Raw genomic sequence first — 12,491 nt, forward strand, 5'->3', positions numbered from 1 at the left:
GTATCAACAAACCAGTCAGGGTAGTGGTAAATGGAATTCTCCACTAGAAAATGTGAGATAATGCACTCAGGGAGGGCTAACATATCAAGGGATTACAGTATGGATGGTGGGAATCTAGAAAGTCCTGAAGACCAGAGGGACCTTGGAGTGTGTATATCCACAGATCCCTGAAGGTAGCAGGGCAGGTATTTAGAAGGCACTGGGATACTTTTTAAAAAATTAACTGAGGCATAGAAAGGCAAGGAGGTTATGTATAAAGCGTTGGTTTAGTCACAACCAGAGTACTGTACATAGTACTGGTTATAGAGAGGGGATTGGTTTAGCTCAGTTGGCTGGATGGTTGGTTTGCGAAGCAGTGTGATGCTAACAGCATGGGTTCAATCTCCACACATGTCTGAGCTTACTGTGAAGGATTCTCCTTCTCAACCCCTCTCCCCTTATCTGAGGTATGGTGATCCTCAAGTTAAATCACAACCAGCCTTCTTTCTCTCTCTCTAATGAGAGAGCAGCCCCATAGTCTGGTAAAACGATGGCAACTTGACTTGACTGGGTTATAGGAAGGATATGCTTGCATTGGAGAAGGAAATTTACTAGGATTTTGCCTAGGCTGTAAGATTGGACAGGCTGGGATTGTTATCTTTAGAGCAGTGAAGATTGAGAAAGAACCTGACAGAAGGGTATAAGATTATGAGGGACATAGACTGGACAGGAAGGCACTTTTTCCATTAGTAGAAGAGTCAATAACTGGGTAGGGGGGAAGACAGAGATTTAATGTAAGAGGTAGAGGTTAAGAGGAGAGTTGAGGAGAATTTTTTTCACACAGTTGGTGGTGGAAGACTGGAACTCACTGCCTGAAAGGGTGGTTGAGTCAGAAATTCTCACAGCATTTAAACAGTATTTAGATACTCACTTGCACTACCATAGCCTCCAGGCCTAAGGGCCAGGGGCTGGAAAATGAGATTAGTGTAGCCAGACGTTTGGTGACCAGCATGAACACAATGGGCTGAATGCCTTCCTTCTGTAATGTAAACGTCTACGAGTCTATTATAATAAACCCAAGGGGTGTTAGTGGCAGCAATATTAAACAACTATTGCTCAGTATTTATGTGAGAAATTGATTAAATGGACATGACATTGGAAAATAAGGTTAATGATATAATTGCATTAAGAATAAAAAAAAAGGAGAAACGTTAAACAAGCTAAACCGACCAAACTCAGAGGATAAAACTCATAAAGCAAATGAATTAAAACAGAGTTAACGTTTTGGGTCCAGTGACCCTTCCTCAGAACAGAACCCTTCTGAGGAAGGGTCACCAGACCCGAAACATTAACTCTGTTTTTTCCTTCACAAATGCTGCCAGACCTGCTGAGCTTTTCCAGCAACCCTGTTTTTGTTCCTGATTTACAGCATCCACAGTTCTTTCGGTTTTTATTTAGAACTATGGACCAGTCAGCTTAATAAAGGAAATCCTACTAAAGAAACAAAAAACATTGACACACAAAAATCATGATGAATAGTTAGCATGGATTTCAAAAGGAAATATATTTGCTTAATCAACCTAATTCAATTATTTAAAGAGGTGAGAGGGAGAATTGATAAGGATAACACAGTACATATAATATATACATATATAGACTGCTCAACAGCCCTCAGTGTGGTACTGCGTAGGAGACTATTGAATAAAGTTGAAGCATTCAGAGCCAGAGGTTAAGTCGCTTTTAAATAGTAGCACTATGGATGCTAGAAATTCAATATTAATAAATCAAATGCCGGAGAAACTCAGCAGGTCTGGCAGCACCTGTGGAGAAAGAAACAGAGTTAATGTTTCAAGTTCAACATGACTCATCTAAAAGTACCATATATATAACAAGTCACAACTGGCTAACTGGTACAATACAAGACAGAAAAAGTGGTAAAGGGCACCTATTCAGAGTGATAAGAGGTCTTTGAGCCTTGCAAAAGTCAGTGCTAGGACCACGGAGCTTGGCACTTTATATCAATGTTGGAACCAAAAACAGATTGTTGTATTTTCGAAATTAAAACATTGAGAATTCTTTAAAGTGGGGTTTTTTTCCAGAAGCAGGAGGCACTTTCACGGACAGTAAAACGCTTTTAGACTTTCTGAGATTGGGAAAGATGGGTATAAATAAAAGATATTTATTTCCAGTAAGCCATTGACTGGTCAGGTTGTTACTTTGGCGGAGCCTTTTGAAAAAATGGAAATTTATAAAACGGTTTTTCGATTTAGTGACATTGGTGCAAACAAAAAATGGATAAGACTCTGGAGATACAATTGGACAAGGTCTTTGACTCTCTATTCCGGGTAACTATGCCCTCAACAAATACTGAATGCACAGATTGTAACAACTAGGTCCCTAACCCTTCTAACTCAGTAGCAGTTCAAGATCAACCTGTGAACGTTAATTACAATGACGTCTCTACCTTTCAATTTCCTAAAGAGGTTTGGATTTTCGTGGTTTGCTTGAAATCTCGAATTAATTAAATCGAACCAACCGTCTTCCGGAAGGGAAGATAGAACAGCTGAGACAAATATCTTTATCTGTGGCCCCTCCCACTAACCCGCAAAGAAAATCTTGAAATTCCTTTGATCTGTGCCAGAGTAGTTGCTGAAGGAGAGATACGTAAATGGTATGTGTGAGCGCGCATCTATAAGGTGTATGTCTTAGTATAGCCTGTAAGTTAGCTAGTGATTAAACAGATCACAAGATGATGTTTTGTGTGTTTTTACAGGCGCTGTTCAAGGTGTTAACACTGTTATTTTGTGGAGCTTTTATTACGATCTACGGTTCAGGTAAGTATGTCAATAAGGGTGAATAATTTCTTTAATGTAGTTAATGTCCCTAGTGGAAACCTGGTAGTGACCACTACTCTTTCCTTTCTGGTAAGTGGGTAAGCTTCAAAAACAAGAGCTAGTAACATTCTTATCACGTTATTAATGTCACTGGAAATATTAAGTGAAGTCTTTTTTTTAAGACTGTGTAGGTAGAAATAAACTTGTATCTCAATCCCCTATTTCTATTGTCTTAAGGTTTTTGCTAAAATAATTCTCTTGCAATCTATTTTGTACTTGCTATATGCTGCTGCTTTCCTCTAGGACCTTAGTAAAGCCACATTTGTACTCCAGAATGATAAATTTTAAAGTGTATTGCTTTGGAACTGGGAAATGGTCATTAGACTTAAAACACGTTTTCTTTAGTACCTAATTTTATTAAAAATGAAATAAACTTCATGCAGACCTTAATGTACTAAAAGGAAGCACTTCATGTCAGGTGTGGTTTCTTTTTTATTTTACAGACTACATCTGTTTCAATTCTTGGCTACTAACCAATTAATTAATTTCCTCTGGAGCCTTAAAGTTCCCCCAGTAACTGACTTGAGATTGACTGAATCCAAATGGTCCCCTTGGATATTGATACAAATATTACCTCTTTTTTTAGTAACTCATTGTTCTTACTTGTTAAAGTGTTTATTGACTTTGGCAACAGTGAGGTAATATAAACATTTAAAGCCTGAATTTGTGCTGACTGTGTCCAACAGGTTGTGATCCCAATCCTTGTAAGAATGAAGGGACCTGCACTCTTGTCGATGATGTTGCTCAATGCAACTGTGCACATGGGCTTAAAGGAGCAACATGTGAAGGTAAAACTGCTTGCTCTTAAGCTGAGTAGCTGCTGGGCTGAGTGTTCTCGTTTCTGATTGAGAAGTTGAGTGCTGAAAGCTAATACACAATGTGTGGTCTGACTTTCAGTATCAGAAATTTAAGTATTTTAAAGATGAACTTTTTACTTTAACAAAAGTAAATAGTCCCTCTGTTAAGCTGATAGGAAATGCAAGCTTTTCTCCTCCAATGGTGCTCTCATTGCTCAGCTGCCTAGTTTGGGTCTTTATTCACTCTGGAATCAAATTGTTTCCAATATTTATCCCATACCTGCCAAAGATTTTCTATTCTATCGAACCTTGCTACTGCTTGTTTCTCACTGTGTGCTACCTCATGGCAATATTGTCCAGAAATGACTAACTGTCTATGCACAACTATTACCTCAACTTCTTTCTGTCTGAACTAGTACTGGACACCCCACTGCCCCCATGTTGGGAGATGAATCAGCGAAGTAACTTGCTCCAACCAAGCAATGATGAGTTGGAAGCCATTTTCCTTCTCTGGCAACCGAGGCTAAACCAGTCTATCGCTTTCTTTGTAATTTCCTTATCCTTTGGTCTAAGGGAGAGATGTATCTCATTACTAAATCTGCAGCAGCATCTTTAAGACCTTTTTTGTCACTAGGAAACAACTGCCATAGTGTTGGTTACCCATAAGACTGACCTATTCTAATGTACTCCTGGCTGGCTTCTTAGTCTTTTTACTTGCAAACAAACCAGCCATGTACTAATTTGGATTGTGTCTTGTTAAACATATTGCTTTTCTGGTGAGCAAAATCTTGTTGGCAATTCCTTTTGCCCTCAAATCTCTCCCTAGCATGTTACCTATCTGTTAGTCCTGGTCTTGATCATTTTAAATGTAGCTACTACTTTTGGTGACTGCTTTCAATTATTAACATTCTGAAATTCCTCCTAAATCTCTCAATATCATCTTCTATAGAATCTCTTAACTTGAGGTTAATGGTTATACTTGCAAAAATGCACTGATGTTCCTGCTTCAGAGAGTTGAAGGTCACAATAGGTTAAGATGTGAGTAATTTTGACTTAAAAATGTATTCTCATTAGGAAGAGATTTTTTTATTTGCAATTTCTCCTCTTTATATCTCCAGATATAAAAATGGAAGTGATCTGTGAGCAGACTTACATAAAAGTATTGGTCTCAAAAGATTACTTTGACTGGAAAAATGTAACCCAGGACTCTGTGCAGTTGTTTGAGGGCTCCTGCAAAGCTGCAAGAGAAATTATAAATGGAGAAGAATACTATGCTATTACAATACATCATAATTATTCCAACTGTGGTACTGTTGTAATGGTAAGGTTTTAATTGAATAAGTAAACATATAAGCCAACTTTATTCTTGGCAGGATCTGTCTTGAGCAGTTTCCTGAGCTGCAGGAATTAGTGCAACTATTCTTGCCTGTAATTGGGTAGATTTCCCATAGGAATTATTATAGTTTGTTTACAGCTGGCTACTGATCAACTAATGATGGCATTAGGAATTTAGTTTTGTTTCGAAGTTCACAAACTTTTTTTGAGGCAAAATTCAGAATTGTGCACTGATTTGTATCAACATGAATTCATATCAATGAAATTAAACTGTTTTAAATACCTTTTAAGTGTATGAATGAAGATGCCTTTCCCTGAGGTCGATTTCAGTTTTTGTGACCTCCTTAACAGCCCATGGAATGGGGAAATAATAGTTTTAAAAATTGAGTGAGAAAATGGATTAAGTCTGAAGCATTTGTTCCCAAAATGGGATCAATAGATTTGGGGCTGTCCAAAATTGGACAGTAATTGGAATGAATGCAATTGACTTGTACTAATAGTTTACAAACTGTACAGATCTTTCAGAATTGTAAAAAATTGTCTAATTTTAACAGCTCTTAAAGTTGGGCTTTATCTCCAAGCTCTGAATGCTGCATTCTTCTCTTCCTAGTGAAGACAAAAGCCACTACACTTAAAGATATTTTGTCTTTTGTCATGAGTTATGCTATCAAACTGTTCATGGCCAAAATTGAATTTTTGAACTAGTTAGGTTTTTGAGGTCTTTATGACCATATCAAAAGATTGGTCTTGACAGTATAGAATCACCCAAATGATGCTGGTAGACAGATTAGTGCTTGATAAAAGATGTTGAGGTAACCAGATGGTAGAGTTGGAGTGAGGTGGCAGGAGTGTAGTCACCTGGACAGAGTTAGTGGCATAAATATGGCATGGTAGATTGGGGTTAACCATGCTGGTAGTAGATATCAGTAGGGTCTAAATATGAAATGGGTGTATCTTCTACATTTTTGGAAGCATTAATATTATGTCACTTGCAGCACTGGCATTATAAAATTGTATTCAATTTAACTATTTTGAAGTAAATTGTACTCTGATTTTACTGCAAGTTCTCCATTCCATTAAGGAAATGGGCTTTCCCTCTGTGCTTCTAACTAGTTTCAATTTCCTATACAAGTCTGGAACAAAATTGTTCAGTTTGTAGTTTCTAACACAACTTTGTTCCCTTTCAGAGTAATGCTACACATATCATGTACATGAATGGCTTGCAGACCAGACACCTGACTGGAATTATCACCAGACTTCCTTCAGAGTCAATTGACTTCACTTGTGTATACACTCGTGAAAGAACAGTGCAACTTGAATTCCCAATACAGCCAAAAACAACGCAAGTTCTTTATACTTCCTGTTAAAGTGTTATCTATTTTTATTGTGGTTTATTTTTTGTACTTGTTGCCTGTTTAGTGGCATGAATATAGAATATGAAGCTTAAGTCCAATTCACTTTTAAAGCTGGTGTAGATGTGGACACAACTTGGTCAAGATCCTCCATTTTTCTCTTGACGAATGATCTGCAATACAACCAACTTCTTTTTCTGAAGGCTCCTAGTTTTATGGTTTCTGCAGTAGTAGAAATCCAGTGTAGGTAACTTTTTTGAAGTAACTTGGAATCTGCTTGATCACCAACATTATGGAGGGATTAGTTTGCAGTTTCTGTTTTGAAGATGCATCAATTGGTCCTCTAAGTGTTATGGTATCACTGCATCTTGCTAATTTCATTTAATACCTACTTTTCTAGTGGAAATAACTTGGAATTAACCAGTCTGTGGTTTCTTCAGGATTGCAGTCTTGCATGTGCAAGAAGGAATGGTCACTGTATCAATGGCCCTATACAAGAGCTCAAAGTATGAAAGTGCTTATGTGGAACTGCCAGTTCTTCCTTGGACAGAGAGGCTGTACATCAGTGTGAAAATTGAACCAGGAGAAAATAACTTTTTTGATTTGACCATTAATGATTGCTGGGCTACACCAACAAAAAATCCAGATGACTTGCCCCAATATTACCTCATTAAGAAGGGGTAAGTATTCCATTAACATGGCTTTAAATGGCAGTGTCTTAACATTAAGGCTGGGCACTTATTTCAAATGTTCATGCTCTACCATTGTAGGGTTGTGTAGTTTAAATTGGAATTCTTTAAGTGAAGTTGTGGTCACATGCTTGAATATAATCACTAATTCTCAGGTAATATAGTCCTTCAAGCCTACTCCACCACTCTGATAGCTGATCATCCAACTTCATCCTGTGTTCTTGCTTAACCTGTACATGTTTGATTTCTTTAGCCTAACAACCATATCTAACTTAAACATTCCATGTTTTCATCTCCACTTTTCAGTAAGTGATTTTCTTTTTACAGGCTTTCTGGTCTAGGTGAAGAACTTGTCTTAAGTGGTCTATCTTCTATCCTTTGACTCCTGGTTGTTGACACCCCAGGCATCAGAAACCTGCTTCCTGCATCTACCCTGTCTAAACCAGTTAGGTTATGGATTTGAGACTCTCTTCCCACCACCATGTAGTCCTAAACTTTTCACTTTTTTGTGGGATATGGGCATCACTGGCTGGCCACATTTATTGCCTGACCCCAGTTGCTCTTGAAGGTGGTGGTGAGCTGCCTTGAACCACTGCAGTCCTCCTGCTGTGGGTTGACTCCTAATGCCATTAGGGAGGGAATTCCAGGATTTTGACCCAGCAACAGTGAAGGAATGCAACATATTTCCAATCCAGGATGGTGAGCAGTTTGGAGGGGAACTTGAAGGTGGTGGTGCTCCCATGTATCTGCTCTTGTCCTTTAGATGGCAGTGGTTGTGGGTTTGGAAAGTGTTATCTGAGGGTCTTTGAATTTCTGCAGTGCATAGTGTAGATAGTACACACTAGGCAGTCTCTTACTTGTCCTTCTATTTGTAGAATTGGTGTAGTTTAAACTCCTGCACTCTAATAATCATTCTTCCCCCCCGCCACATAAGGAAACTAAAACTGCAATATTCCCTAGGTCTCCTCCAAGGCACTATATATAGAGTTGCAGCAAGAAACCATTGATCCTGTACTCTTTGGCCTTCATAATGAAGGCCAAAATGTACAATTACTATTGGCACCTGTATGCTTCCTTTCAATGACTGGCATATAAGAACACCCAGGTCTCATCATACCTCCTTTCCCAATCGATTGCCTTTCAAACATTTGCCACGTTTTTCCTTCCTACTAAAAGGATAACCCCACACTTATCTCCATATACTTCATTTGTTTTGCATTTGCCCACTTGGCTTATTAAAGTACACTGAAGCATCTCTGCATCCTCCTCACAGATCACCTGCCTAGTCAGATGACAAAGCTTTAAACTTTGCTGTTTGTTTCTCAATTGACTGAATAGGTGGGGTCTAAGCACTGATTCCTGTGGTACCATACTTTTTACTGTCAGCTACTAAAACCTCTTTATTCTACTTAGAACTAGTTGGCAGACAGGAATCGATGACAAGACACTCCCAATTCCACATACTGCAGTTTGGTGATAATCTTGCATGGGACCTTTCTTGAAAGCCCAAGTAAACAATATACACCAGTTCTCACTAATGCTACTAGTTGATCATCAGTTCAAGCATGATTTCCCTTTCATCAATCCATATCGACTACCTGATCCTGTCACTGCTTTCCAATCTGATCTTCATATGGATACCAGCATTTCCCCACTGATGTCAGACTAACTGGTCTATAATTCCCCTCTTTCCTTCTGTCTCACCTTAGACTCCTAGAGTTATACAGCATGGAAACAGACCCTTTGTTTCAACTTATCCATGACAACCAGATATCCTAAACAAATCTAGTCCCACTTGCCAGCATATCACCCATATCCCTGAACTCTTATTCATTAATCTATCCATAGTGTTTTAAAGGTTGAACTGTACCATCTCCTCCACCTGGCAGTTCATTCCATACATTCACCACCCTCTGTGTGAAACATCTGCCCCTTAAGTCCCACTTAAATCTTCCCCTCTCTCTCTCCTTTAAACCAAGTCCATGTAGTTTTTGGACTCCCTACCCTGGAGGAAAAGACCTTGCCTATTTACCCCATCCATGCTCCTCATTAGCTTAGAAATTTCATAAACTTCACCCCTTGGCCTCTGCTCCAGAGGAAAATAGCAAATGCAGCTTCAGCCACTCCCAGCAACATTAAATCTTTTCTGAACCCTTCAAGTTTAACAATTTCATTTGTTTACATCAAGCCATAGAACTGGCCCAAAGCCTATAGTCTTGTGGATGCATTGGTCATCTTTCAATTTCTAGGCCACTTGAGTACTCTGGGATGTATATTAGTCCCTGGGGGTTTCAGTCCAATCTTTGAATTTCCCAACACTTCACTAATGCTGATTTCTTTGTTTCTCCATGTTAGGTAACAGGGTCCAGACGTTTGATCTCCTTTCTGAAAAGAGAACCCAAGTCTGTCTGCATTAGGAGCAGTATACAGCTTCAGAGTTTGATCTATCATGATCATGGCTGATTGTAATCTTTTGACTAATTTTCCAATGTTATCCAATAAGCCTGATTTCCTTGCTGATCTTGACTGTCAATATTTTAACTGACCCTTGATGGTCTTCAGATAGAGAAATCCATAAATGTGAAGACTAGGAGGAAGATGGTCAATGGGTGACATGCTCAAGATTACACTCTAGTCCTATCCACACAAGGAACAATCTTTGCCAAACCCAAGAATTTTTGGATTTTTTTTTTGTGTAGCGGTAGGGGAGCTGTCGGTTAGCTCAATTTGCTGGACAACTGATTTCAGTGATTCCAAGAGCATGGTTCAATTCCCAGATCAGATGTGGTTACTATGAATGACTATTCTTAACACTTTTTTTCCTCTTGGCTGACTTGTAGTGATCCTCTAAGCTAACATCAGTTTGAGTATCTTGCTTAGGACTGTAGTGGCTTTACATTCCAACTTGCTAAACTTGGATATTAACCAGTTTTGAGTTATGCACTAGGACCCCCCACAAATATTTGTGCAGCTTTCTGGCATCTTCTATCTACTTAAAGACTCAGTACTCGTAGTCTTAGGTGCATAATTTGTCATCTTCACCCCCCACAATATTACAGAAGGCTAATTGTGCACATCTCAACTGGAAACTTCTGCTGATCTAATCATGGTAAGGATTTTTCTAATCTCAAATACAGCCTAACTTGTAACTTACCACTTAGTCTGATCAAAGTGTAAAATATGACTAGGCACACTAATGGCAGAATGGTTAAGGTGGGGGGTTAGAAATGCATCTGGGGGTTCCAATCCCCTGTTTTTTGTGGCTGTGGTTAGTACTGTTGCCTCACACCACCAGGGACCTGGGTTCAATTCCAGACTTGGGTGACTGTGCCTGTGGAATTTTCATGTCTGTGTGGGTTTCCTCCAGATGCTCTGGTTTCCCCTCACAGTCCAAAGATATGCAGGTTGGGTGGATTGGCCTGTCAAATTGCCCTATGGTGCCCAGGGACAGGGTAGGTGAGAGTCTGGATGGGATGCTGATCAGGGGGTTGGGGTGGACTCTGGGCCACTTGGCCCAACTCAACCATAGAGATTTATTGTACTTACATAATCCATACTGGTTTTAAAAAAATTAAAACCAGTATTGATGGTCAAATGAGATAACAAGGTGTAGAGCTGGATGAACACAGTAGGCCAAGCAGCATCAGGAGCAGGAAAGCTGATATTTCAGGTCTGGACCTTCAGAAAGCAAATGGTCAAATGTTGGCTTTTGCAGTTTTAATTGCCCACTGAAATCTTGATCAACTAGTTTCTAACTAAAAGCAGCTTTGTTTTTTTCTCTAAACTAGTCCTTATTACACCATTCATGGAATGGACCATGTTGACCCTGTAAAGCATGCTAACAAACTGTACTTAATCCACTGAGCATTATCTTGATTCTGTTTCCTAGATGCCCTGTTGATGACACTGTGCAGTATCACAATCAAATTGGAAATGAGACAATGGCCAACTTCAGTGTGCAGATGTTTCGATTTGTGAAACATCCAGTCATATTCTTACATTGCAGAACTGAAATTTGTGCAGTCAGCAGCCTGGAGCCTTGCATGATTGTAAGTTTGTCAAACAGTTATTCACAAAATTGAGAATTTACCCACCCTTTGGTGCAATTGTTAAGCAGCATTTAATCTAATACTGTAATTACCTTCAGGACTGTGGCCTACCATCCATGAAAGCCAAAAGAGATGCTAATACTCAATATGAAGGCCTATTGACCTATGGACCTATTCATTGGACTCATTCTGGGACAAATGTATACAAAGTTGGCAAACCTAGTAAGTTCTGTACAACCAGGATGAAAGTGTGCCCCACTGAGTTTGGTCATCATGTAATCGAGGATAGTCTGAGCTTCTAGTTGAATCCAGCACCTGTCATCCAGGTTAACAGAATCTAATGCTAAAAGCCAGAATTCTGTTTCTCATAGTCAACACCAAAAGTCACTTTTAAGCCCTTTGCTTCTCCAACCACAATCCCAAAATGGGAGGCTGTGTGGCTCCCTCAGAACTGGGAGGACACTGTTATCATTGTCTCTAGGCACCCCTTTAAGTGAAGTGCACTTCACCTAAACAAGCAGGTCATACTGTGGACACCATCTGGTCGCAATCATGGTGGGTGACCTCCCTTGGGCATTGCTTGCTAGGACAGTTAATTGCCTTGTGGACAATATTCAGCCAAGATTGCTTGGATCTGGAGTCTCATAGGCTAGAACATTTTAAGGTTAGATGTCATGAAGAGCATCATTAAACAGATTTTGACTACATGGGCATTTGAGTTGCTTTTGTTCCAGATCGAAAATTCAAATGTCACAACTGTTTATGGTGGGATTTAAATCCATGATTCTTGGACACTAGCCTGGAGGGGTCCTGGATTAAATGTCCCATTATGGTACCATTGTCTCTCCTGTTGTAAGATTAATTTCACTTGCATTTCCTGATACAATCCAATGTCTGAAACTGGTTAGTTTGAAATCTTTAAGATTTCTTGGCTGATAATGGTCACATGACCAGACATTCAGACTACATGTCTTGGTTCTTTTTAACTGAATTTTGTCTTCCTCTAAACATTGTTTCCTGCTTCTTTAAACACTGGTGATGGTTTTGGCAGAAACTAATGTAATTCCTCTTCCTTCTGCAGACTTGATGCTTGCTACTGTTCCTGGCATTGCTGTGATATCTGCCATGGTGTTCCTTGTCCTTGCAATTACTTTGGCTAAAGTCATCAGAAAGTGAGACTAAGCTGCAGTCAAAACTTAAATGTAAAGAATAAATTTAAAATAAAGTAGTCAAAATGCATAACATTGTGTATGAGAAATTTTAGTTGTCTGCACTTCAACCATTTTTATGGGGTTTCTAATAGTTTTTAAACCAGTAAAATTGGTTTAACTTGACAAACTTGAGTAACATTAAACTTTTCAACACTAACACACACCCACTCACCTCCCCCACCCCC

The 12,491-nt window shown here is 39.2% G+C and overlaps 1 protein-coding gene across 1 annotated transcript; it reads left to right on the plus strand.

The window, feature by feature from the left end:
• Window positions 1–2,578: 2,578 nt before the first annotated feature.
• On the plus strand, window positions 2,579–12,334 carry LOC109911616 (pancreatic secretory granule membrane major glycoprotein GP2-like). The gene is made up of 9 exons (XM_020510956.2): window positions 2,579–2,650; window positions 2,753–2,813; window positions 3,560–3,661; window positions 4,789–4,991; window positions 6,193–6,347; window positions 6,798–7,037; window positions 10,936–11,095; window positions 11,194–11,317; window positions 12,177–12,334. The coding sequence occupies exons 1-9, from the start codon at window positions 2,648–2,650 to the stop codon at window positions 12,269–12,271; spliced, it is 1,143 nt and encodes a 380-aa protein (XP_020366545.2). The 5' UTR covers window positions 2,579–2,647; the 3' UTR covers window positions 12,272–12,334.
• The last annotated feature ends 157 nt before the right edge of the window (window positions 12,335–12,491 follow it).

The sequence above is a fragment of the Rhincodon typus genome, chromosome 15 (assembly GCF_021869965.1).
Source record: "Rhincodon typus isolate 14 chromosome 15, sRhiTyp1.1, whole genome shotgun sequence".
In the NCBI taxonomy this organism is placed as follows: Eukaryota; Metazoa; Chordata; class Chondrichthyes; order Orectolobiformes; family Rhincodontidae; genus Rhincodon; species Rhincodon typus.